Raw genomic sequence first — 22,097 nt, forward strand, 5'->3', positions numbered from 1 at the left:
GTGGTATAGTCCGACTTCCTATTAAGCATGCGCAGCAATGGTACCTGATCACGTGGGCAGTGGAAGCCGGAAGTCAGCTGGATTGCGCAGGCGGGATAAAGTAGTTTGACTAGAGCGGCCCACTCCTCCCAGGCATACTGGATTCTATGGAAGGATGATTTATCAGCGGGAAAAAAATGAAGCAAGAGAGAGTAATAAGGGCAGATATCAGACAAAAGCAACCTTTTATTCACTCTTCCGGTAATTGGCAGCCTCTGGAGTGCAGAATAGATCACCAAAGACATAAGTGTATGTTTTTGAGCCACTGCGCCTCTAAATCTCTCAGTGCCTCAGTTTTCTCTTATGTATAGTGTACCTAGTTCTAATATATCCGTCGTCTAGTTGTGAAAATCACATGAGTTGACGTTTGCAACTTGCAAAAGAAGGCATTAAGACAAGCTCCTTGATGGCGGGAACCAGTCTTTGGTTTGGCTCACACTGTATTCCAGTGGCCATGGAGCTCTGCAGGTAGTAAGCACTTGAGAAATGGCGAGTGAGTGAATGAATAGTTGCGAAAGTCTAAAAAAGAAAAATCGAATGACAGGCCCTCTCATAGTTATTTCCTCTTGCTCTGGAGCATCCAAGGCAAAAAACCAAGGAGAACATTCCAGGGTCCAAGAAACGTTGATCTGAGTTCTGGCTCCAACTCCTTGCTTCGCTCCAGCTGATAATCCTGTATCTATCATCTGAACTTTTCCTGGCTGCTAAATAGAGCTGAGAAGGTCAAAAAGAGGAAGGGAAGGGAATTCCTTGGCGGTCTAGTGATTAGGACTCCGTGCTTTCACTGTCAAGGGCCCGGGTTCGATCTCTGCTCGGGGGAACTAAGATCCCACAAGTCGTGCGGTGCGCCCCCACCCCCCAAAATAAAATTAAAAAGAGGAAGGGATGCAAAATTTATGCCACTTCCTCACAAGTAGTGTCATTGCCATTTTACAGCTGAGGTAGCAAAAATTGAAAATCTAGGTCTTTCTGACTACAAAACCCATGCCTTCTCTGTCATGCCAGGCTCTCCTGTGCCCAAGGGGAAGATGGGAGCCCTGCTCAGTATTGGCTCTTGGGGCTGGCCATCACTTGTTGCAAAACCCAGGGTAAAAAGGAGTCAGTGTGTTCACAGTCTCCCCTCCAGCAGAACATAGCAGGTTGCCTTATTTTTTTTTTTACTTTTGGCCGCACTGGCTTAACGGGATTTTAGTTCCCCAGACCGGGGATTGAACCCAGGCCCTAGGCAGTGAAAGGGCGGAGTCCTAACCACTGGACTGCCAGGGAATTCCCAGGTTGGCTTACTTTAGGGTCTTTGAATCTGCACAAATCTTCTTCATTCTACTTCTCATCTCTCCTCTTTGTGGAGCCCTGGAAGGGGTCAAACAAGGAGGTAAGTTTTTCCTGTCATGATTGACCCCTGCACAGCACCTTACAGCATCTCCAAACACCCCAGCAATCCATCGTTTAATTTCGTTTCCCTCTTCTTCCCAGTAATCCCAGGTGACAAAGACACCACAGTACCGGCAAACCCATTTTACAGGAGAGGTGTGCTGATCCGTCCAGGGCCACCACCACAAAGAGCCTGAACCAAGTTGGCACTAAGGTCTCTTGCCAGAATCCCCTACTCTTTTTCTCTCCATAGATCATGGTGGGTGGGGTTCAGGCCTTGGGTATCTGTCCCCAATTCAAGGATGAAGCGGGAGCAATTCTAGGTCAAAAGTCATTAGATCTGGGAGTTTCCTGGTGGCCTAGTGGCTAGGATTCAGAGCTTTCACTGCGGAGGCCCGGGTTTGATCCCTGGTCAGGGAACCGTCCTGCATGCCGAACAGCGCGGCCAAAATACAGGGAAAAGAAAAAAAAAACAGGAGGTCACAGATCTGATTTTTGCCAGTCTCTCCTGTCTCAACTCCACATTTCTTCCTTTTTCCTTTCTTTCGAGGAACACAGACCTCACCCAGGCCCACCCCTGGCCTTTTGGAAGGGCTTGGGGGATATTAGCACTAGGGCAATAGGACTCCTGAGTCCCTAGGATTTCTTGTTGCTGTCTCTGCTGAGACTCCTTTTGGACACCCTCCCCACCACAGCTTCAGCCCCCAGCCGGCCAGCACCACCATACTGGCGAGGGAGGGGACTTTCCGTTTGGTTCCAGTCTGCCTGGGACCACAGTGGGGCGAAAAGAGTTAAAGCCGGGTCCCAGGATCACCAGGGCCGTGAAGTTCCGGTGGCCCAAGCTGGAGTGGAATGGGGAGACCAGCTAGGAAGAGCGGTTTGGGACGCAAGAGGGGGGCGGTGCCAGCCATGCTAATCCGCGCTTCAGTTCCATCCGCGCCTGGCATCCACTGGTATACGGCAACCCCCACCCCACCCCGCTCTCAGCCCCTTGGCGGGTTTCTAATCTCCCCCATAATGGGCCACCCTCACCCTAGGCCAGTCGGAGGCTAGCGCCCGCCGGGAGAGACATGCGTCCCTTCCGCCGTCCTCCCATTGTCTGTGCGGAGCCAGCGGAGGGGCTGCGAGGGGCGGGGCCGGGGCCGGAGAAGGGAGGGAGGGAGAGAGGGAGAGAGGGAGGGAGGGAGGGGCGGGTGGGAGCGGAGGGGGCGGGGGGAGATGTTGAGCCTTCAGGGGCCGAGGAGGCGGCGGCAGCAGAGGAGAGAGCGGGAGGAGGGAGGGAAGGCAGGAAGAGGGCAACCGAAGGCTGGGCCAGGTGGCTCGACCGGGTGCTGGCTGCGCTGCTCTCGGTTCCGACGGCCTCTCTCATGCGTTGAGGGCGCCCGGCTGGGCCGGACCGGCGGCCGGAGGGGAGGCTCCTCTCCATGGTCCAGAAGACCAGCATGTCCCGGGGCCCTTACCCATCCTCCCAGGAGATCCCCATGGAGGTCTTCGACCCCAGCCCACAGGTGAGGCGTGGTGGCCGGGATCGAGGGAAGGGGGCCTGTCCCGCGGACCCTGTGGGGTCGGATCGAGGGGGGCCGGGGAAAAAGGGGTTACATGCCCGGCGCCCAGGGGAGAAGGCTGTGCGCCCCCCAGCTCTGCCGGTGAATGATTGATGGGCGCTTGGCCGGGAGTTGTGCTGCGGTTTGGCAGAGCGGGGAGGAGGCGGTCGGGCCGCCTGTCACCCTCGCCTCCTCTCCCACGCGTCAGGGTCTCTGCTGCTCGGGTACCGGCTCCAGTGGGTTGAGAGTGTGGGTGCTGGCGGGGGGACCCGGGGGTTGAAGGAAGCTAGAGAGAGAGCTCAGGCAAAGGGGGGACGCAGAGCACGCTCAGGGGCGCCGGGCGGGTGTGGGTGGGGCGGGGGTGGCCGAGGCGGTGGTCACCGGGCAGTGCCAGCAGGCCTTCAGAGCTGCGGACACTGGCCTTCGAGGGCGGGGAAGGGGCCAGCTCCGGGCCAGGCCCCCGTCCCAGCCACTTCAGCTCCACCCCTATATTGGACCACCTCCCCTCCCCCAACAAACACCCACGTTGTCCCTCCTCCACCCCATCCCCCCAGCCCCAGAAAATGCCTCCAAAGTTTGGAAAGTTGAATGGATGCCAACTCACTGTACTGGAGAGGAAGAAACTGTGTTACCTGGGGGGCGCGGGGATGGGGGTGGTCTGCCGCCCCCCTCACTCACACTTCTCCTGTGCCCCCAGGTTACCCCCAGAAAGGGGTATTCTTGGGTAGGGAGGGTGCCCATGGAGTGACCAGCAAGGTCTGGGGTGGTCGTGCCAGGGGATTTCTCTGGGACGTGTCCTTATCCAACCTGGCAACACCCCAAGGCTAGGATAGCATTAACTCTTTTCTTGCTGTGGTGAGCCTGGAGCAACTGTAACCACCATGATAATGTGGGCACGTGGGGTGCGGGGGTCAGGTCAGACCTAAAAATACCTCCCTTCTCCACCCCAGGCCCCTTGGAGCCTGGGAGGCAGCTGACTGGGGCCTTCCTTTCAGCTGTCCCTTGTCCCTCTGGGTGCCACTCCCTTTTCCTTGCCTGGGATAGTGGTCGTGGTCTGAAAGAGTCTGGGGCTCACTGGGGGAATCCTCTTAAGTTCATAGGGATCCTCAGTCCTCGAGGTTGGAGATACGTCTTGCTGGAGAGAAGGTGATGGGAGGGAGGATTCTCAAAGGGTTCCCAGGTGCCCTTCTCTCCCATCTATCCACCCTCCTCCTTGTACTCAGGCCCAAGGAACCAGAGCCTCTAGCCTGGTCATGGCTTACCTAGCTTCTTTGGCAAAGAAACTCTAGGATGGAGGCTGGGGGCAGGGGCTTGGAGGGCCTGAACCATCAATGATTCCCCCCCACCCCACTCTAGACAGGCTGGGGGCCAATGTGTATATTTGAGTTGGGGAGAGCAAAGAAGTAGCCCCCTTTACAGGAGGCCTGGAAATACCTGAATGGGTGGCTGCGTGAGAGGTCGGGCAGTGTCCACGCCACCGAAGCCAGGAGCCCAGCCTGTGGGACTGAGCAACTCTTCACCAAGGCCCTGCGGGGGCTGTGACCTAGACTCATCTTGGGGCAGGGCCAGGGGACATTTAGATTGCTGCAGCCTGGTGGATATCATGGCGACAGGACGTGGGCATTGGCAGCTGAGGGTTAGAGGGCTTGATCCCTCTTGCCCCCTTGGGGAGAAGTATGATCACTGTGACTGTGAGGACGGGCTGAGAAGAAGTCCTACCAGGTTGGAGGCAGGGTGCTAAATCTGCCCCCATGGGTCGGGGTTGGGGTTAGATGTTTACTTTCCAAATACAGTTCCACGCCCCCTACCCTTCCCTGGGAATCTAGTTTTAGGTCTCCAAGAGCTGAGAGCTGCAACTCCCCTCCCCACTCTGCGAGAAACAAGGCAGGAGTTGGGCATGGGGAAAGCCAAGCTGGGCCTGGGTTGGTGAATCCTCTTCTCTCTGGGGGCCACAGGCACACTCAGCCCCACTCTGCTCCAGCTGAGGTAGAGAGGGAGGGGAACTTTCCCAGGAGCTCTCTCCGCGCCCCCAGCACTGCAGGCAGCCTCTCCCTTCCCCCTGAGGCCTCTGCCGCCTGCCCAGCGTCTCAATTAGCTTTGCTGCCTAATGAGTCTCCAGCTTCTCACTGCCTCCCCCTTCCCAACCTCTCTGTCTTGGTTTGGGGGTTTCTGTGTGTGCTTCCTAGGGCTCTCTTTCACTGTCCCCCACCCCATGGCTGTGGTCTGGGTTCTCCCTCCCGCTTGGGCTGTACCATCTCAGGAAGAAGCTAGAGGGGCGGGCTGTTGAGATCAGGGAATGATATTTCCAAGGCTTTGCTGTGGTTCTGGGCCTGATGGGATGAGGGTTGGGAAAGGGCCTTTTTGATTCTACTCTTGTCCCTTCCTGGCTTCTCCAGGGCAAATACAGCAAGAGGAAAGGGCGGTTCAAAAGGTCGGATGGGAGCACATCCTCGGATACAACATCCAACAGCTTTGTCCGCCAGGTAATGGGTAGGCTGGGCTGAGAGGAGGGAGATGGCTGGTTGGTGGAGACCAGGATTGGTGAGCTGGGTCTGAGGCTTTCTCCAGGCACCCTCCCCCGTGTCATTTGTCACCTGCCCACAACCACCCCATACCCTTACACCCCATGACCTCCTCTGCATATACTGTCAGCTGTACCCACTCCTTCAGCCCCCACCCAATCCCTCTCCCAGCACCAGACACCAGCCCCTGCTGCCTGCCTGCCTGCGTCATCTCATTCAGGGACAGCCTGGCCTGCCTCCTTCTAGCTGGCTTCAGGCTGTCACCCACTCCCCCTGCCGGCTGTCTCCTTCCATGTCCTCCCCCAGAATCTGTGACAGCATGGGGTAGAGGCAGGTCCTAAGAAATGAGGAGCCAGGACATTTGGGTCCCTGGAGCCCTGATTAGGTGTGGGTCAGGGAAACACCCTCCTCACATCCAGATGTGACTTCTTTAATACGCAGAGAGAGAACGTGTGTTGACAGAGGTGGAGGAGAGGCAGGAGGAAGTTGATATTAGAGAGGACTTTAGCCCAGCATCCCTGAGTGAAGGGGGGTAGTGTAGCTGAATGGCTTTCTGGGGTTTTCTATTCTCCCATCAGGAAGATGCTGTTCTCATCTCTGTTCTGTCAACCCCAGGCCATCTCAGGCTCAGGGAGAAGCAGTGAGAGAGCCATGCAGTTGCTATGACTACAGAGCATCTCAACAAAGCCTGGTACCCAAAAAAGGCAAGAGGGGCTTAGGATCAGACAAGGAAAGGAGTACGTTGAAGAAAACATGGGCAGCATATGACGGCAGAGGACAGTAGGGAAGTCAGCCGCGCCCCCCCCACCCCGGGCCAGGAGAGAGAGGGTGATGCCAGGCAGATCCACTACAGATTGGAGAGGGGCCCTTCTTTTCACTTCTTCTGTCTCCACGACACTTGGCACATATGAGCCCGGGCCTGACTTGAGAGCGTCAGGAAAGGGGCTCTTCATCCCAGCACCTCCATACAAACACGAAGTCCTTTCTTTGATCTTTCCCTCATCCCCTGTGTTGCAGGACTGGGCCAGGGCCGAGGCTAGGAAGAATGACACTGTGCTCAGTGGAGCCCCTCTTGACAGAAAAGGGCCTCATTCCTTCAGTGTTTGCTGACCCAGGGGATCAGACCCCAGTCTCCAATCCTTCCTCCTCTTAGCTCCCCAGCTCTGACCCCCCGTAGGTGGCAGGGAGTGGGGGGGCAGTCCTTGCCACATCTCTGAGCTAAATATACCCTAGCAGTTTGCACATGTAGCAACTCTGCTTGTAACCTGAGCCCCTTGGGGGAACGGGCAGTTTGGGCCACCCCCTAGGCCAGCAGGGGCAGGCACTGAGGGCGCCGGGATGGAGGCGTCCAACCGGACCCTCGTAGTGGTGAGCTGGGGATGGAGTGAAGGTGGGGGGAGGTGGGAACAGCCCCTCAGGAAAGCTGGTGGGAGGCCTTCACTCCAGCCTGTCTCCTTGCCTCACTGTTTCCTTGTCTCCCACCATTCTTGGGGGGGTGTGTGTGTGTATGCGTGTTTGCGTGTGTGTTGGGGTTAGTAAGTGTCTCTCTGCCACTCCATCTCTGGGTCTGTTCCCCTGGCTCTCCTGGCATCTGTCTTTCTGACTCTGAGTGCTCCCGTCGGGAGGGGTGGAGAGTGGTAGATTAACTGGTTTTCACTCTCTTTCCTTTGCATCTCTTTTCCAGCTTCTTTTAGTACCCCACCCACCCCCCACCTTTCCCCTCTCCACTCTCCCATTTTCATGATTTGATGGGCAGCTGCTCTCACTGATGCACCAGGGCGCTCTGGGGAGGTGGGAATTGGTCTTCTGTCTTTCCCAGGTTCCCTCCATACGAAGCTAATGGGCATTCCTGGCCAGGTGACCCTTTTCTGTCTTCAGGAAAGAACCCCCTCACCTCTGCAGTCTTGTTCTTTCTTCAGGTCCCCTCCTGCCCTTTGTAGCAACACCGCCGCTGCACGGTCACACAAATCCACACCTCCTGGCTCTTGCCCTCACATGCCCTCAGGGACACAGACACTGAGGGCGTCCACCCGTTCCGCCCCGTATGCACGCACGTGTACCTGTATTCATTCAGTCATACACACCAGGACATACCATAGAACATACCCTTGAAGTTGCACATCCAAGCACATCCGTGAATTAGCATGTTCATTCACGCCCTGGGTCTGGACAGGCTATGCGTGTCTTACACTTGTGCCTGCATCACTGAGGGAGTTCCTTGTGCTCTGGGATGGTCGGTGTGATCAAGGCCTGCTTCCTGGCACACCCAGACTCCTGAGGCTGCCTTAACCCTGGCAGCCGGCAGCCCTAGTACTGAGGAAAGGCCTGCTCATGTCCTTCTCTTAACTTGCCTCTTCTTGCGCCATCCCAGGAATCCTGGGTTCTTTTTTGTATCTTATGAGAGCCTGAGGGCTGGGGCTCCCCAGCTTCTGGAAGAGGAGGTAGGATTCTATCTTCCCTCACCCTTGAGCAGAAAATGGCAAATTTTTGTGTGGTCCTAGCCCGTGGAGCAGGCTGCCCATTGCCGCCAGTGCCGAGAGCTCAGGCCTAAGCTGGTGGCTACAGCCCCTGGAAGGACTCACTGGGCCTGTGCTGAGTCTGTCTCAGCCGGTGCTGGGGGCAGGGGAGGGAAGGAGGAGCAGGGAGTGGAGACTGTCCCTTGGCACTCCACCCCTGCGCTGTGCCCCTATCAGGTTCCTACCCCTCCCTGGGCCCCAAGCAGCTGTCCTTGGACCTGCCGTAATCCCCTGTTTGCTGCTGTCACCCTTCCTAGGGCCACACTCTTTCCAGGGGCCTGCAGACCTCATTCTCCGGCTCTTCCCATCTAATACCACCTCCTCCTAGCCCTTGTGGTATCATGCTGGGCTGGCTGGGGCTTGAGGCAACCACGACGGGTGCCTTCCGAGGCCCAGGAGCTGGGGAGGCAGCGTTGGCCCTGAGCTGGCCCTGTCTGTTTTCAGGGATCAGCAGAGTCCTATACCAGCCGTCCGTCAGACTCCGATGTGTCTCTGGAGGAGGACCGAGAAGCCTTAAGGAAGGAGGCAGAGCGCCAGGCATTAGCCCAGCTCGAGAAAGCCAAGGTGAGAAAGATGGGAAGGGCTGTGCTGGCATTATTTCCCTTACCCCAGGCCTCAGAGACAGCCTGGACAGACCCAGGGTCAAGTCTTGGCCTAGCCACTTCCTAGCTCATGTACCCCTCTGATGTGCCTCTGCCTTTCACCTGTAAAGTGTAAGCTGTAATACCTGCCTCCTTATGAAGTACAATAAGTGCCTAATTTCTACACATAATAGGAGCTAAACATTTCCACTCATTTCTAGAGTCAAATTTTCTGGGCTCTTATTAGCCGTGTGATATTAGGCAAGTCAGTTAACCTTTCTGAACTTTAGTCTTCTCATTCATTAAAATGAATATGGTGGGAGTTCCCCGGCAGTCCAGTGGTCAGGACTCAGCACTTTCACTGCCGTGGCCCCGGGTTCAATCCCTGGTCGTCGGGGAACTATGATTCCACAAGCCACGTGGCGCAGCAAAAAAAAAGAAAAAGAAAAGAAAAAAACCCATAAAATGAATATGGTAATAGTACTTAACTTCATAGGGTTTTTGTAATAAATAAATGAGATAATGGGTGTGAAACATATAACACAGTACCTGTTACACTACACAGTAGCTGCTATCATTATTATTACTATTATTTGTTCTTATTGTTATTGTTACTATTATTATTATTCCTTCTTGGTGTTATTCTAGGCTCTCCCACCACCTATACTTAGCATTCCCTGATGCCCCCCTCCACCCTGAGAGGACTGAGTTCTATGGTTTGCTTTTTTTTTATTGTGAAATTTAATATATGCAGTAAAAAACTGCATAAGCCATTCAGTATATGTTTTTATTAAAAAAAATTTTTTTGAAGTCTAGTTTATTTACAATGTTGTGTAGTTTCAGGTGTACAGCAAAGTGATTCAGTTATACATATATGTGTATATTCTTTTTCAGATTCTTTTTCATTATAGGTTATTACAAGATTTTGAATATAGTTCCCTGTGCTATACAGTAGGTCCTTGTTGTTTATCTATCTTATGTATAGTAGGGTGTACAGTATATGTTTTAATAAACAATTTACAAAACAAACCTCTCCGTAATCACCACCACAGTCAGGAAGTTGTACATCCCATTGTGATTTAACCCTCTGGTTGTCATCTTCCTCTAGACCAAGCCAGTGGCATTTGCTGTGAGGACAAATGTCGGCTATAACCCATCTCTAGGGGATGAGGTGCCTGTTCAGGGAGTGGCCATCACCTTCGAGCCCAAGGACTTCCTGCACATCAAAGAGGTGGGGAGGATGTGTTGGCATCTGGAGGGAGGGCAGGGTAGTGGGTGCCAGGAGAGGGGCTGTCAGACCTCTAGTGGAAAAAGACTTCTGAGCCAAGCAGAGCTGGGCTAAATCTGCTGTGTGACCTGAGGCAAATCTTTCCACCTCTCTGAGCTTTGCATTTTTCATTGGTAAAATGGGATGGTAATGCCTAGGTCACAAGGCTGTTGGGAGGGTTTGTGATGAGGCCTGTCAGTGGGGTGGCAGTGTGCCAGGCACATGGAGGTGTCAGCATTAACTTCTCTCCCTGCCTTTCCAGGGTAGAGCTGGCACATGGGGGAGGAAGGACTCTCAGAACAGGGATGTGCTTGGGGGTGTGGGTGGTCCATGGCACAAGAGGATGCTGGTTCCGGAGAGTCCTGAGAATTGGGGGCTGTAATCAGAGGCTGGTGCCAGGGCTGTTTGAGGGTGCCGCCCCCTGGGCGGGGTAGGCAAGGCTGGGGGTGGTGTCCCCTGGAGCTGGCTGCTGGCTTGTGCCTCTAATCTCCCTCTTGGTCTCCCCCACCCCACCTGCCGTTGTCGTTTGCAGAAATACAATAATGACTGGTGGATTGGGCGACTGGTGAAGGAGGGCTGTGAGGTTGGCTTCATCCCCAGCCCTGTCAAACTGGACAGCCTGCGCCTGCTGCAGGAACAGAAGCTGCGCCAGAACCGCCTCAGCTCCAGGTGTTTGGCTGGGGCCAGGGCACCTCCGGGAGAGGCCAGCCAGCCAGCCGGGAGTAGACCCTGAGGGTTGACGCGTTGCCCTGAGGACACAAAACTGTCTGTGGCATCACCAGTGGGGCTGGCAAATGAGGGCGGGGCGCAGGGGGCAGCCTGTGAGAGAACAGATCCCCCACCCTCACGCCCACCTCCTTTGCTCACGGCTCCATTTGCCTCTCTGCCCACACAGCAAATCAGGTGACAACTCCAGCTCCAGTCTGGGAGACGTGGTGACTGGCACCCGCCGCCCCACGCCCCCTGCCAGTGGTAAGAGCTACCGCCACCCCACGGGGTCGGGTGGAGCTCCTGGGCGGGGTGGTCTCCCCACTGCCTGTCCCCTCCTTTCCCTGCAGTTGGGGGTACCCCAATCCTGAGTCCTCCAGACACCTCCGGTGGTACCCCCTCCATGAAGAGCAGGACACCCCACAAGCTGGGCCTGTCCCTCAGCGCCCATTCTTTCATGTCTCTACTCTCCCATTTCTTTGGTAGCTCCATCTCTCTGCCTGACTGCCCTGCCCCCTACCCCCCATTCATTTCTCCCAGCCCTGTTCCATTCACCTCTTCTTCTTTCTTTTTTCCCCATCCCATCCCTGCGTTTTGTACTTGTGTCTTCATGTCCATCTCACTCCTCCCCACCTCGCCTCCTTCCTCCCTCATCCTGACTCTGCGGTCCAGGTAATGAAATGACTAACTTAGCCTTTGAACTAGACCCCCTGGAGTTAGAGGATGAGGAGGCAGAGCTCGGTGAGCATAGTGGCTCTGCCAAGACTAGCGTTAGCAGTGTCACCACCCCGCCACCCCACGGCAAGCGCATCCCCTTCTTCAAGAAGGTAATTCTTGCTGGGTTCTTGTGATAGGGGAGGTCAGAGCCCAGTGCTTTGGGGGGGGAGGGGGCTGGAATGGATTCCGACGTGGTCTCAGCCTGATTCTGTGGGAATCAGTCCTTCCTGCCAAGGAGGAGGGAAGGGTAGAATGACACCGAGGATAGGCACGTCTGTCTCCACACACAACTACACCCTGGCCCACTTCCCTGGAACGGATGGTTCTTGCAGTGGAAGCACCCTTTCTCTTGGAAGGCTGCCCCCGCCCCTCAACTGAAAGCAGGGTCTGGGTCATGAGACCTGACTTTTCCCCCTCACTGCCAGTGGGTTAGGCCGTGTTTGCCCCCACTGCCACATGTGAAGGGGAAGGTGGAATGGTGACCTTCTTGGCCCTTTCCGGACTCCACGGGGCTCGGGTGGGCACACGGGGATCTCCTGGCTGCAGAGCAGGACCCAGAAAGGGGGTACAGGATGTCTGAACATTCCCAAGTTCACTGGACTGGCTGTCAGTCCTGCGCCCAGCCCTGATCCAGGGCCACCTCTGGCTCCCCCTTGGCACGGGGTCCCGTCCCCTCTCTCTGGCTCTGTCTGTCACTAACACGCATGCCTTGTTATCTCTCCTCGTCTGCCCGCTCTCCCTCCCTCTCTTGTCCTGGCTCCTCCCTTGCCCTCTGCCCCTGCCTGGGTACCTTCCCCTTTCTCCTCCCCCGCCCTCCTCTTGGCAATCTCTGGACCCAGCCAAACAGAAGCAGAAGTTGGTGAGTATCACAGCTTTCTGTGTCCCCCTCCCCACCCCCTGGGATGAGCTAGGGGGACCTTCTAACACCCATTCCCATATCTGCCCCCCTTTTCCCCAACCCTTCCTCGCCATGCCTCCCCACCCCCGCCCCGATCCCCACATCTGGACTTTGGGACCAGGGGGAGGAAAGGATGCATGGGGGAGCCTGGAGGTGGGGGAAGAGGGGCTAATGCCATCTCCACTCTGGGGTTTCCCCTCCCTGCTTCCCCCCCCAGACAGAGCATGTGCCCCCCTATGACGTGGTACCTTCCATGAGGCCCATCATCCTGGTGGGACCGTCGCTCAAGGGCTATGAGGTAGGAGCCCCTAGAGGCGAGTGGACCCAGAGGGGCCCAGACCTCCGGAAAGACTCCATAGACAGGTCTTCAGACCCCAGAGAGATCCCCCAGCAGGGCCCTCCCAGGGTTTCTTCCCCAGAGGGCTACATACCTTCAGAGACACCCCCCTCCATGGGGGGCCCAACCCCCAGGGAGACCCCAGAAGGGTCTAGTCCTCTCAAAAGAGCCCCAGAGAAGTCCTCCCAGAGATCCCACCTAAAAGGATCTTTGCAATCAGAGACCCCAGTGGAGGCCCCTCAGACTCAAAAGGACTGCCCCCTCCCCACAACAGGGACTTCCTCATCTCAGGGATTTAAGAAGAAAATGGAATGTCAGGGGGCAAATACCTAGCGGTCCACCTTCCCTGAGGGGCTTTAAACACCTGACTTCTCCTCCCCCCACCCCACCCCCCAACCTCAGGTTACAGACATGATGCAGAAAGCTTTATTTGACTTCTTGAAGCATCGGTTTGATGGCAGGTAAGACCCTGGGAGCTGGCTCTCCGCTCCCACTGTGGTTCTCTGCTGCTGGGGATGGGCAGGATGGCTGGAAGGACAATCCTGGAACTCTTGGACTGAGGGATAAGAGGCTGTCCTGGAGCCTGGGGAGCAGGCAGGGCATTCTAGGCCACCCTGACCCCTGACTCCTCTTGTCCCATCCCCCAGGATCTCCATCACTCGTGTGACAGCGGACATCTCCCTGGCTAAGCGCTCAGTCCTCAACAACCCCAGCAAACACATCATCATCGAGCGTTCAAACACACGCTCCAGCCTGGGTGAGCCCACCCCGTAACCCCACCCGCACCCCTGCTCTGGGGCCAGATGTGGGGGGGGAGGGGGCATCTCCGGAAATGCTCTGTTTGCCCACGGCCTCCTGGGAGGCCCCCTTACATTTCCGCCTGCCCCATGACTCCATTCCCCCAGCTGAGGTTCAGAGCGAGATCGAGCGAATCTTCGAGCTGGCCCGGACCCTTCAGTTGGTTGCCCTGGATGCCGATACCATCAACCACCCAGCCCAGCTCTCCAAGACCTCACTGGCCCCCATCATTGTTTACATCAAGATCACCTCTCCCAAGGTGGGTGCAGGAGTCTGACCCGATTGGAGACAGGAGTGCTCTGGTTGGGCTGCCTGTGTTTAAACCCCAGGTGCTGCTTACTAATCGTGTGGCTTAATCTCCTCGAGCCCAGATTCCCTGCTCTGTCGAACTCCATTGTCTGGATATTGTGAAGATTCAACCTAATGCGAATACTTAGCACTTAGCAAAGGGTCTGGTATAATATACCTGGTCATGTTTTTTGTTTTGTTTTTTAAAGCATTTATTTATTTATTTATTTGTGGCTGCGTTGGGTCTTTGTTGCTGCGCGTGGGCTTTCTCTAGTTGTGGTGATGGGGGCTACTCTTCGTTGCGTTGCACGGGCTTCTCATCGCAGTGGCTTCTCTTGTTGCGGAGCACGGGCTCTAGGCGCACGGGCTTCAGTAGTTGTGGCATGTGGGCTCAGTAGTTGTGGCTCACGGGCTCTAGAGCACAGGCTCAGTAGTTGTGGCTCGCAGGCTCTAGAGCGCAGGCTCAGTAGTTGTGGCTCGTGGGCTCTAGAGCACAGGCTCAGTAGTTGTGGTGCACGGGCTTAGTTGCTCCGCGGCATGTGGGAGCTTCCCAGACCAGGGATAGAACCCATGTCCCCTGCATTGGCAGGCGGACTCTTAACCACCACGCCACCAGGGAAGTCCCCCTTTTCATGTATTAACTATTTTAAATATTATTAGGGTCATGCAGGCCAGTCCCCTGTCTCTACTTTGTTGACTTCTCCTGAGTCCAGAAAACAGAAAGAATTCTGTGCTTTCTGTCCCAGTGTCACGCAGCTGCTTGGTGGCTGGGAAAAGACCTTTCCTGTCTTTCGATTTCAGCCCTTTTTGCTGCACTGCCTTCATGTAGGCCTCGATAGAGATGAAATTGGTAGGAAGGCTGATTTACTTTCTGGTCATATAGTGGCTCCGTTAGTTTTCCCTCCTAGACATTAGTAGGGGTTTGAGAAACATGGAAGGTGAGCTTAGGTGAAGGATTTGAAATGAGAAGACAGTATGGGGTTCAAATCCTAGCTCTGATTGGCTTATTTTTATTTAATTAATTAAATCTTGGTTTTGGTTTTTTGGGTTGTATTTTATTGAGCTTGTGATCTTGGGGGGATTATTTAGCCTTTGCACCTCAATTTCTTTTTTTTTTTTGCGGTACGCGGGCTTCTCACCGCTGTGGCCTCTCCCATTGCGGAGCACAGGCTCCGGACGCGCAGGTTCAGCGGCCATGGCTCACGGGCCCAGCCGCTCCGCGGCATGTGGGATCTTCCCGGACCGGGGCACGAACCCATGTCCCCTGCATCGGCAGGCGGACTCTCAACCACTGCACCACCAGGGAAGCTCCTGCACCTCAATTTCTTTACCTACAAAATGGGAATTATAATCATTCTCATATGTTATTATTGAGAGGGTTGGAGGTAATGATGTAAAGAGCCCAGAGTTCTGTCTGACTGATGAAGGCAACCAGAGGTGGTAACTGTTAACATCTCATGCTAGCACCCAGTTTCTTGTTTTCTTTTTTTTTAATATTTATTTATTTGGCTGCTCTGGATCTTAGTTGCGGCACACGGAATCGTCATTGCCACCTGTGGGATCTTCGTAGCAGCACACGGGATCTTTTAGTTGCGGCATGCGGGATCTAGTTCCCCAACCAGGGATCGAACCCTGGTCCCCTGTGTTGAGAGTCTTAACCACTGGACCACCAGGGAAGTCCCTGAGCACCCAGTTTCTTAAGCTTTCTGAGTCCTAAGTTTCTAATAAGCATAAAAGGGGTGATGGGATTTAAGTACTTCCTGGGGTGGTTGAAAGGATCAAATGAGACAATGGCTGCAAAAACACTTTGTGAACTAGAAAGTTAACAGACACTTCCATTGCCCCCACTGAGCACTGACTGAGGTTAAGGGTGGGGACTCTGGAATCAGACTGCCTGAGTTTAGGTACCAGTGCCACCAGTTACCGGCTCTGTGCTCTTTAGGCAAGTCACCTAACTTCTCTATGTTTCTGTTTCCTCACCTGCAAAATAGGAATCCTCAAATGGTGCTTGTGAAGATTAAATAAACAAATTAACCATGCAAAGTGCCTGGTACCTACTAAGCACTGTATCTATTCTATTTTTTTTTTTTTAGATTTTTATCTTGAAATAATTGCAAATTTACGGAAGAGTTGTAAGAATAGTAGGACTATCTTTGAATTCACTTCACTCACATTCACTACTTTTTTAACAGCTTTATTGAAATAAAATTCACATGCCATTCAATTCAGCCATTTAAAGTATACAATTTAATTTTTTTCAGACTCACTAATTTTGAACATTTTGCCACTACTTTATGTATGTATGTATTATGTATATGTGCGCTTATATATGTGTATCTTTTTTCCTGAACTATTAGAGAGTAAGTTGTAGATATTGTGTGCCTTTATCCCTAAATATTTCAACATGTATTTCTTAAGAACAAGGATATTAACTTACATAACCACAGTACAATTGTCAAATTTAAGAAATCTTATCTAAAATACTGTCCATCTTCAGTTTTCACCAGTTGTCCCAATAATGCCCCTTATAGCAATTTCCCCTTCAATCCAGGATCATGTGTTGCATTTAGTTGTCATATCTCTTTATAGTCTTTAAGCTGAAAATTTTCCTCAGCCTTTCTTGGATTTTCATGACACTGACATTTTTTTTTTTTTTTTTCTGCGGTACGTGGGCCTCTCACTGTTGTGGCCTCTCCCGTTGCGGAGCACAGGCTCCGGACGCGCAGGCTTAGCGGCCATGGCTCACGGGCCCAGCCGCTCCGCGGCATGTGGGATCTTCCAGGACTGGGGCACGAACCCGTGTCCCCTGCATCGGCAGGCGGAGTCTCAACCACTGCGCCACCAGGGAAGCCCCATACACTGACATTTTTTAAGAGTACAGATCACTTATTTTGTAGATTGTTCCTCGGTGTGGGTTTGTCTGATGTTTCCCCATGACTAGATTTAGGTTTTACGTTTCAGGTAGGAACATCACCAAAGCGATGTGTCCTTCTGAGTGCGTTGCATCAGGAAGCACAGGATGTCGGTTTGTTGTATCATTGGTGCTGTTAACTTTGATCACTTAGTTAAGGTTGTAGCTTTATGTTTAGCTATTATCATCATTATTACTGTTATCATTGAGATGAGAATAATAATAGTGGCTGCATAATGGCATTATTGTCAGGACTAAATGAATTGATTGTGTAAAAAGCACAGAATAGTGCCAGGACATAGCACATGTCCCTGTAAAGGATGGCTACTGCTGCTAACGTGGAGGGGAAGTTGGCCCAGAGAATGAAGCCTATAAAGGTTACAGGGGTTGGGAAGGAGAATCACTGCCCTTCATTACAGCCACTGCTGGAACTTCCCAGGACAGGCTGGCATGAGACCCAGGAGAGAGCCTGAGCACTGTGTAGGATGGACACAGGACTGGTGAGGTCATTTCTGAAGAGGCGGCCAGGGCTGAGAGTCATGGAACATCCCCTGGCCCCGATACTGTCTCTCCACACTGGCTCCAGCCAGGACCTGCCTCTCCGGCGTGGTGCATTGCAGGGTCCCTCTAGCTCCTCTTCTCCCCCCACAAACCAGGTTCTTCAGAGGCTCATCAAGTCTCGAGGGAAGTCTCAGTCCAAACACCTCAATGTGCAAATAGCAGCCTCGGAGAAGCTCGCGCAGTGTCCTCCTGTGAGTGCTCAGACCCAGGGGAAGGGAAGGGGCAACGTTTGGGTTCTCCACGTGTCCTCTGGCCTGCTTGAGAGAGTGACCGGGAATGCCTGGGCGGGGTCCAGAGATGCAGGGAAAAGAGTGCTGGATGTTCAAGTCCCAGCAGCACCACTTCTCTGTGGGGAGTTAAGCCTCTCTCCACGCCTTGGTTGCCTTATATTTAGAATGAGGGAGTTGGAGTATCGGGGTACGAAGACCTCTTGTAGTTCTGTCGATTTGTATGTCTAAGAGCCCTCCTCTTCCTGGACATCCAGAGGTTTCTTTTTAACTTTGTCCTTCAACCCCTTGACTCCACCCACTGCCCCAGGCCACACCCTCACCCCTTGGTCATGCCCAGCTCATCCCAGCCCTGCCCTTAACCCCGCCTCCACAGGAAATGTTTGACATCATCCTGGATGAGAATCAACTGGAGGATGCCTGCGAGCATTTGGCCGAGTACTTGGAAGCCTACTGGAAGGCCACACACCCGCCCAGCAGCACTCCGCCCAATCCGCTGCTGAACCGCACCATGGCTACTGCAGCCCTTGCTGCCAGCCCTGCCCCTGTCTCCAACCTCCAGGTACAGGTGCTCACCTCACTCAGGAGAAATCTCAGCTTCTGGGGAGGGCTGGAGGCCTCGCAGAGGGCCAGGGCGGTGCCCCAGCAGCAGGAGCACACCGTGTAGGTGCCCCACCCATGTCCCCTCCCGCCCAGGGCTCGGAACTGAGGAACTGAGCACAGTGAACGCGGGCAAGGAAGGGAAGAGTTTTATTTTGTAAAAAATGTGGTGAGTGGCAGCTTCTGGTGTCTGTGGTTTTTGATGGGACTGGGGCTGGCTGGTGGGGCCTCCCTGGGCCTGGTCTCAAAGGACCATATCTGCGGCCCTGGGGGCTTTTGCCTTGGGGGCCTTGTAGGATAAGTGACTGGGAAGAAACAGGAAAATCAATATATGTTTGCTGGACTCTACACCCATTTTAGACCCAACAGAGGTCACAGCATTTTAGACGCAGCAGACCAAGGGCCCTGAGACGCAGGGAATCCCACAGAGCAGGGCCGTTCAAACCAGAGAAACTGCCCCCCTCCTCCAGAGCCCTAATCTCGGGAGACTTCTCAGTAGGGACCCAAAGTGAAGCGTCTTCCATGAGTTGAACCTTCCATCCTTCTCCCGGTTAAACAGATTCCAGGAAAGACCCTCCTGTGGGTTCTCCACCCTGCCTTGATCTCCCCCCATGGGAGCCAAGGCCTGTCTCTGAGGTCAAACCATTAAGTATTGGGTTCCAATTAGAACCAGAAGAAACCCATGAAGTCATTCTAGACCATTGCTTTTCAAATTTGTTTTCAGCACCAGAGCCCACTTGTTCACTGAATCTTATGTGGAAGCTCAGTATGTAGACAAGGCATCCTTGCTCTGCTCAGAGGGAGCTAGTGGCTTGGCCTCCATTTCACTTCCACGGGGACCCCTGAAGCACTCTGTGCCCTGTCCACCCACCCCAGATCTCCAGGGAATAGTTTGGAAATTGCTGCTCTAGTCTAATCCCCATCATACCACCACAGAGACACTGGGCCACTGAGACGGGAGTCACTTGCTCAGGGTCACACAGCTTGAAGTAGCAGGGAATGGGGCTAGAACCCAGGTCTCTTTGCACGCTACCCAGCAGCCTCTACGGCCATCTTCATGTGGCATCTGGTGCTGAGGACATTGGGCCATCTCATTGTTGCCAGTGGGGGATAAAGACCCATCAGCCTTCCCCAGCCTGCAGCTTTGAGTCTTTGTTGGGGGCAGGGGAGGAATCCTATCAACCTTGGAGACTCTGTCATCTGACTAGGCAATGGGGTGGGGGGAAGTGTGGGGTTCCGGAAGCCTGTGATTAGGGTCTGGTTGGGCTGAAGGAGCTGGCTGAAATCCCCCCCTTAGTATATTTGGGAAACGGGGGCAATGACTAACCGAATCAACCACTAACGAGTAGCAATACTAATGAGCTGTTAATGATGATTTAGCCCAAGACAGCATTAATGTGTGCCTTGAGGAATTGATGACTAATTGTTCGTGGGCTCTCTACCATGGTTACCGGGAGAGTTCATGCCTTCACCCACCTTAGGAAGGTCCGGTGCCCCCTCTCCTAGTGGAGGAGCAAATGCCTTGAATTCTGTCCTCTGGCTCTCTGGCTGGGCTCCAGAGCCGTTTGCCGGCTGCCCATCCCCTAGGGTCAGCACCCTCCTCTCCTTCAGCCAGGCTGGGTGTCTTGGTGCCCTCACTAACCTGCCTTGCTTTGTTGTGTTTCTCTCACTCCTGCCTGATCTGCATGGTGTGTGCCGTCTGCCTGCTAACCAGGGACCATACCTTGCTTCCGGGGACCAGTCACTGGAACGGGCCACCGGGGAGCACGCCAGCGTGCACGAGTACCCGGGAGAGCTGGGCCAGCCCCCAGGCCTTTACCCCAGCAGCCAGCCGCCAGGCCGGGCGGGCACCCTGCGCGCACTGTCCCACCAAGACACGTTTGATGCCGACACCCCTGGCAACCGAAACTCTGCCTACACGGAGCTGGGAGACTCGTGTGTGGACATGGAGACTGACCCCTCCGAGGGGCCAGGGCTTGGAGACCCTGCAGGGGGCAGCACCCCACCAGCCCGACAGGGATCCTGGGAGGATGAGGAAGACTATGAAGAGGAGCTGACCAACAACCGGAACCGCGGCCGGAATAAGGCGCGCTATTGCGCGGAGGGCGGGGGTCCAGTCCTGGGACGCAACAAGAATGAGCTGCAGGGTTGGGGGCGGGGCGTCTACATCCGCTGAGAGGCGGGGGCCACACAGTGGGAGGAAGGGCTCTGAGCCCAGGGGAGGGGTGGGACAGAGGGGCTCACCACTGCGGATGTATCTTGCCTCCAGGGGGCGCTGTCTCCCTCCTTTCAGATGCCTTTGCTCAATGTTTGGGGTTTCTTTGGTGGTAGCATTCCAACCAGCTCCTGAGACTCCCTTAAGCCTCAGCGGTAGGTTTTTACCTACATGTTGTGGGTGCATGGGGGGATGACAACCTTCCTGCAGTATCCCCTTCCCCACCTCAGGGGGCTCTCTCCCCTCGCCCAGAGAAAAGGTGCAGTTCCTTAACTCCTTCTACTCCAGGCTTTAAATGAGTGTCCTAAAATGGGGTGGCCCTTTCTTTTTCCAACCTGGAGTATTTGGGAAGGGTAGGGGGGCTTTTCCTGGAGAGGGAGACCACAGACTCTTTCCTATGAGGGCTGTCTTCCCCAAGCCCCAGATCCAGGGTCCTTCACCATGCCCACCCCTCCCCCTAGCTTCCTGGCAGCATTGTCTGGGAGGTGAAAGTTACAGCATTGGAAACCCCACCGGGATCTCGTCTTGGGGAGTGGTCTGGGTAGAAGCTGGCAGGCATCAGATGTAGTGCCCTGTGCCCGCCCAGGACCTAGAACCCTGAGGAGGGGGCAACCCGAGATGCTGCTACCCCCACCACCACCTCCATGCCTCAAGGCTTTGCCTACCCCAGGAATGAGCTTTGCCTACAACATCCCTTGCCTGCAGCCATCAGAAGAGGGGGCCCCTCTCCATCTGAGCCCCCCCATCCCCTTGTCACCTGGGTGTGGAGCCCATGGAACACTCTGGTCCAGCTCATTTTAAAACCAAAAAACTGCTTCACTTTCACCCTGAGGCCCCAGGGGAGAGGGTAATTGTCACCCCTGGGGCCTCAGGACCTCGGATCCCCCCGGGGGGCTTAGCTGCTGCTGTTGCTGCTCTGTATCTGCCTCTTGTGATCCCGTCCTTTACCCATGTCTACGCCCCCCAGGAGAGGCCTTGGTACCCCCTCTGCCCTGGATCGTCCCTCTGCCTAGCATCTCGTAGCCCAGCAGCCCCGTCCCCCACCCCCACCAGCACCCAGCTGGGCCAGAGAGAGCCGATTGTGCCAACGAGGACTGGGCCCTGCCCGGCTGCCCGCCTCAGGGATGGGTGCCTCATGCCTGTCTCGCCACCTCCTGTGCCAATGTTGTCCCACCCCCCACCCCCACCCGGGGGTGGGGTGCAGCTTCCACTTACTGGTTAGAAGAGACCACTGCCCAACCTTTCCCCTTCCTGTCTGGTGTCCTGTGCCCCCATCTGTCTGTCTGTTCGTCTGTACTCCCCTAGGAGAAGTATTTTGCCACATATAAAACCGCCATCCTGTCCTTTGCGGCCACCTCCTGAGCCTGCTTCTTTGTTCCCGCCGCATGGTTGCCAGCCTAGGTGTGTGGGAGCTGCCGATGTGCAGGGAGGGAGAGTGAAGGGGTGGGTGCAGGAATAAAGCCGTGGCCAGTCTTGGCTCTGCTCAGCCCCAAGCCCCATGCTTGTCCGGTCCGTCTCCCCATAAGTAGAGCCAGGCAAAACTGCAAGCTGAGACGGGAAGTGGGGTGCCCTGGGTTTTGTTCAGGGGGTCAGATCCAGAGCCACTGGCACACTGTCTTAGAGGCCCGTGCTTGCTTCTCTGCTCCTGTGGCCTCAGCTGCTCCCCAGCTTCCCAGGGAGGGATGGGCTGAGCTTCCGGCTCCCTCCACTGATGCCTCCACAACTACCCACCCCAGGGCCTGCTAACCAGCCTGGTGGGAGGGGAAGAGGTCTGTTTGTGGGGAAGGGCAGAGAATCAGGAACCCCCATCCCAGTCCCAGACTGAGAGAAAGATCAAAAGCCAGGAGGAAAGTCAGCACGTGACAGTGCCCGTTCCTGCCACCATCAGCTGGCCGGATGTGGACTTGTGATGGTTGATCCTTCCTGCTGTCACCTGTATCCTGCCTCACCCAGCACGCACAAACCATTTCTCCACTCTCATGGTTCTTGTTTTTGGG

General features: G+C 54.8%; 1 protein-coding gene and 1 long non-coding RNA gene across 5 annotated transcripts; one reads left to right on the forward strand and one right to left on the reverse strand.

The window, feature by feature from the left end:
• Positions 1-44: 44 nt before the first annotated feature.
• On the reverse strand, positions 45-2,536 carry LOC132594098 (uncharacterized). 2 transcript variants are annotated; one of them, XR_009560218.1, is made up of 3 exons: positions 2,443-2,536; positions 1,324-1,389; positions 45-144 (listed from the first exon to the last, which is right to left on the reverse strand). It is a non-coding gene; the product is annotated as an uncharacterized lncRNA (long non-coding RNA). The 2 variants fall into 2 exon arrangements; XR_009560219.1 differs by having other exon boundaries at positions 1,543-2,494.
• Positions 2,231-21,877, forward strand: CACNB1 (calcium voltage-gated channel auxiliary subunit beta 1). 3 transcript variants are annotated; one of them, XM_060290032.2, is made up of 15 exons: positions 2,231-2,363; positions 2,788-2,918; positions 5,351-5,437; positions 8,437-8,556; positions 9,682-9,804; positions 10,373-10,509; positions 10,736-10,812; positions 12,105-12,124; positions 12,381-12,461; positions 12,903-12,961; positions 13,148-13,257; positions 13,406-13,557; positions 17,154-17,249; positions 17,662-17,847; positions 19,600-21,877. In XM_060290032.2, the coding sequence occupies exons 2-15, from the start codon at positions 2,835-2,837 to the stop codon at positions 20,059-20,061; spliced, it is 1,794 nt and encodes a 597-aa protein (XP_060146015.1). In that variant the 5' UTR covers positions 2,231-2,363; positions 2,788-2,834; the 3' UTR covers positions 20,062-21,877. The 3 variants fall into 3 exon arrangements, with proteins under 3 accessions (XP_060146015.1, XP_030696073.1, XP_030696074.1); XM_030840213.2 differs by lacking the exon at positions 2,231-2,363 and having other exon boundaries at positions 2,630-2,918; XM_030840214.2 differs by lacking the exons at positions 2,231-2,363; positions 12,105-12,124; positions 19,600-21,877 and adding an exon at positions 11,221-11,375 and having other exon boundaries at positions 2,630-2,918; positions 17,662-19,002.
• Positions 21,878-22,097: the final 220 nt, after the last annotated feature.

Source organism: Globicephala melas, chromosome 20, assembly GCF_963455315.2.
Source record: "Globicephala melas chromosome 20, mGloMel1.2, whole genome shotgun sequence".
Classification (NCBI taxonomy): Eukaryota; Metazoa; Chordata; class Mammalia; order Artiodactyla; family Delphinidae; genus Globicephala; species Globicephala melas.

Bases quoted from the DNA above. Each gene is read 5' to 3' on its own strand.
- CACNB1 (XM_060290032.2), top strand. From the start codon at position 2,835: ATGGTCCAGAAGACCAGCATGTCCCGGGGCCCTTACCCATCCTCCCAG. The intron at 8,557-9,681 runs GTGAGAAAGATG...ATCTTCCTCTAG, and splicing joins CCCAGCTCGAGAAAGCCAAG to ACCAAGCCAGTGGCATTTGC. The intron at 10,510-10,735 runs GTGTTTGGCTGG...CTGCCCACACAG, and splicing joins CAGAACCGCCTCAGCTCCAG to CAAATCAGGTGACAACTCCA.